This window comes from Cryptomeria japonica, unplaced genomic scaffold, assembly GCF_030272615.1.
Source record: "Cryptomeria japonica unplaced genomic scaffold, Sugi_1.0 HiC_scaffold_13, whole genome shotgun sequence".
Lineage (NCBI taxonomy): Eukaryota > Viridiplantae > Streptophyta > Pinopsida > Cupressales > Cupressaceae > Cryptomeria > Cryptomeria japonica.
Genome location: NW_026728835.1, coordinates 2,316,030 through 2,319,910, shown reverse-complemented (window position 1 = coordinate 2,319,910; position 3,881 = coordinate 2,316,030). Strand labels below are relative to the sequence as shown.

General features: G+C 36.4%; 1 protein-coding gene across 1 annotated transcript; it reads right to left on the bottom strand.

Annotated features, from left to right (window-relative positions):
- Nucleotides 1-2,826: 2,826 nt before the first annotated feature.
- LOC131028542 (protein MNN4-like) lies at nt 2,827-3,464 on the bottom strand. Its single transcript, XM_057958825.2, has 2 exons — nt 3,123-3,464; nt 2,827-3,006 (listed from the first exon to the last, which is right to left on the bottom strand). The coding sequence occupies exons 1-2, from the start codon at nt 3,462-3,464 to the stop codon at nt 2,827-2,829; spliced, it is 522 nt and encodes a 173-aa protein (XP_057814808.2).
- Between the last annotated feature and the right edge of the window lie 417 nt (nt 3,465-3,881).

Below are 3,881 nucleotides of genomic sequence, written 5' to 3'. Positions count from 1 at the left end.
ACGCCTTGATCCCGTGCCGAAACGGGTATGTAGGCAGTCTAGAGACGGAGTTGTCCCTAGTACTCAGGTGTTCGTGGATGGGGTCTAGGTTTGGTAAGAAAAAGGATTGAGTAGAATCCTAATTTGAAAGATAAGTATAATAAAAAGGGAAAAGTAATTCAATGCATACTTGGAAGGAATCTCGTATGGATTCGCTTGACTTCTCGAGGCTTTAAGCCAAATTTCGAGGCGAAATTCAAACGTTGTATTATGTTATTTCAATTTCTCCCAAGGACGGCGACCTCGGTGCACTCCTATTTGAAGAGTGTAGTACTTAGTGAGTGACTCAGGACCCGAATGGTCCCGATGAGTCTAAGTCTCTGGCTAGAGCACCTCCTATCCTAATTGGATAGATGTCTACCCCATATGGGTAGATGCCTATCCCGTATTGGATAGATGAAACCTCCTACCCTGTATAGATAGATGCCTAACCCATATGGTTGGATGCTCATCCCGAATGGATGAATGCCTAATCCTAATGGATGGATGCCCAGAGTATGCGATTGAATCAAACACAAATGATTAAATTAAACAAAAAAAAGAATGGACAAATTTTGGTGGGTTATTACAGAACTAATGTCATCTCAGAACCATATAAGCCATTGCAATTAAAGACACGCTCAGACCTGTGAAGCCAAGTGGAATCGATGTCTAGTACTTGCAAGGTCCTGCAACCACAAAACGATAATACAACATATACATATATATCATAACAGACAAGTGACAGAGAGTCGCGACGACACATCCCGCTCACAATGAGTGATATGAAATCGTCTCTATCACAAAGATAGTCAAACAATAGTCAAACACATCTCATAAGCATATCATCAAATGTAATCATGAAATAGGGTTAGTGTAATCATATTCAACATCAAATCCATGATCAATATAATCTATCGATAATCTATCACATAGTAAGCATATAGTATCCATCAAATAACATGATCAATAATGATAGTATCAAAATCGTATAAACAATCCAAAATAGCATATGCCCAATAATGTCTATCATCACAATGCGTAACTAAAACACATGAATAATCATCATCCAAATCATCATAAATAGTCGAGATAAGTCTAACATTCACCAAGCAACTGCCTTGATGGACTCCACAACCTTTGCCAGCATTCTCCCCGCCTATGCCAAAATCGGTATGGGCATCCATCAAAGCAATGAAAAAGAGGGCAGAATTTCCAAGTTAGAATAGCAATTAAAATTGAGAACCATTTGAACCAATCTGCCCAGCTGCTGCGAAAACTGACAGATTTAAGTGCCTATAATAATATTTTTGTAAAGGATATGTTGATCAGAAGTAGTTATTGACAGATGGATACTAGGTAGGGGTCAGTTCACACACCATGTATAGATCAAATCAAGTGCTGCAACAATGCATTATGAACATGTGAACAGAGATCTCGGTGTGCATCTACACCGTCTCGTTGGGGCAATTCCGAAAACAAAAATAATCAGATAAAATAAAATACACCCTTTATGTGGAGCCCAGGTGCAAACACCTGTCTCCAAGGAACTAAACAAAGAAAGTGAATGGTAGAGTGCATTCATTTCATAATACAAGTTGGAGCATCAATATTTCATAACATACACACAAATGACATAACAGATTGCAAATTAAACATGTAGGCAAACATTACCAGTTTACTAGCCATTCAATTCTCTGATCATAGAATGTAACATAGAACCTCATGAACCTGTCAAAATTGACTATTTTATCATTTAGATGAACTACTTACCAATCATTTCTTGTTCATAATATTTTTAGTTTCATATTAGCATTAGGCTCATCCAAGCAACTTGGCAAGGTAAAAAATAATGTAAATTAAATTTCTTGGATTAAATTTCAACAATATTTGGTATTCCCACAATTGGAATGCTCATCCTTGAAAGTGAGAACTGATTATAAATAACCATTGTTCCAAAAAAAATTGATATTATAAACGCAATTCTTAATACAATTTACCCTAATCTAGAATGCCAATATTTTACTGCACTACTTATATTGCCAAACAATTCTAGATGAAGATGGTATTCACACAATTGTTATGCTTAAGTACTCCGCAATCAAAATACAATATCCTGCTGAAAATGCAAATGGTGAAAAACAATAATCTCTGACTACTCTAATCTACAAACACATACTGCTGAAAATGCAAATGGTGAGAATAGAGAGTATTTAACTTTCAGTTCAGAAGCCCAGGATGAACATAAGAATTGAGGTATTTGGAGAAAATTCTATGTTAAGTAATCGATACCCTTCTTGATGAAATCGGACAGAGGAGGTTCACTTCTCTTTCTTTTTTTCATGGAAATTCGGAGGAGAGTTCAAGTTTGTTTTTAATTAGTGAATGTTACCATTAACATAATAAAGAAATATATACTTTGGTGTTATATTATGAGCATGATGTTTTGTGAGAGATGCAATGTATTCTATGGACCTATACAAGCAAAGAAACGATATGATTAGATGTGTACATCAAGGTGTTGTATGCAAGAAAAAAATTTGTAGATTGAGTAAATAGATAAGATACATAAATTGAGGCTTGAATTGTGTAACGATTTGTGAATGCATGTAATCTAGAATTCTAGAAAAGAGGAATGTGGAATAGTATAACTGCATACATTGTTTCTAAAGTCTCTTGCACCAACTCGACCTCATACTCTTGCACAAAGCGTACGTCTCGTTTAGTTCTTAAATTTCAAAATCACTCAGTGGGGCTTCCAACATATCGCTTCTTATGTAATGAGAACAAGGTAAACTATCAAACATATCAGCCCTGTGCTTGTAAGAGGCTGACCCTTTGCGCTTGCTTCTCATTTCCTTGTCTCGCCTTATTTTGAAAGGCATCCATAATACTCTTGTTCTCTTTCCCAAATTCTTGTTTTGCTTCACTTATCATAGATTTCACACACCCCTCAATCATATTCTTGGTGTGAATGTGATCCAGCACCTGGTTTGAAATTTGGATTTGAAAACCACCATCAAATTCAAATTTTAATGCCACTATAAACAAAAAACATATATATATTAAAATGATAATAAACAAGAGTTTTTCGAAATCGTTACCTCAACACTTGAGTGTTTTTCTTTCCCTTCATCTTTTTTTTTATCATTCTCCACCAGACTGCTCTCTTTTCTCCTTTTCAAAATGCTGTTTTCCCTTTCATCAATTTCTTTGGTCTCAGTTGTTACCTCCTCCTGGAATCTGACTTTCTTTGCAGCGGAGGCGGGTGTAGGTTTTTCTTGTTTCTCCTTGCCTTTGCTACTTGTATGCCTCTCATTTTTCGACTCCTCTCCTCTCTTGCGCTTCTTCGTTGAAATGGGTATTGAAAAAACCTCAACAATTTCATTGTTCCCTCCGCCCTGCCTATTATTTAATGGCGCGGTTTTCTCTGAAGAAGCCGCCATGCTGTAGGAAGAAATATAGGAGGGGAGGCTTTTCTTAGTAAAGCAAAGACAAACACAATTAGAACGCCGTATGGAGAGGCTTTTCTTAGTAAAGCAATGAAAAAACACGGTAATGAGGTTTCCAGATCAGCAGATTTATGACGGAAATATAATTAAAATGAGTAGCTTTCTTTCAATCTAAAATTAATTACCTAGGTACCTCACAACGCATTCAACTTTAAACGATTCGGAAACCATCATGTACCTAGGTACCTCACAAGCCTTTGCCCACCGGAAGTCGGATAAAATTCGCCGAGGTCAAAAATTTCAAATCAAATAAAAGTTTGCCGATAGGTTTTGAAGCGGTAATCTCACGAATTTCCGATACAACTGTTATTTATAGGCAGTATGCTTTTTGAAATTTCGTATTCAAATTGC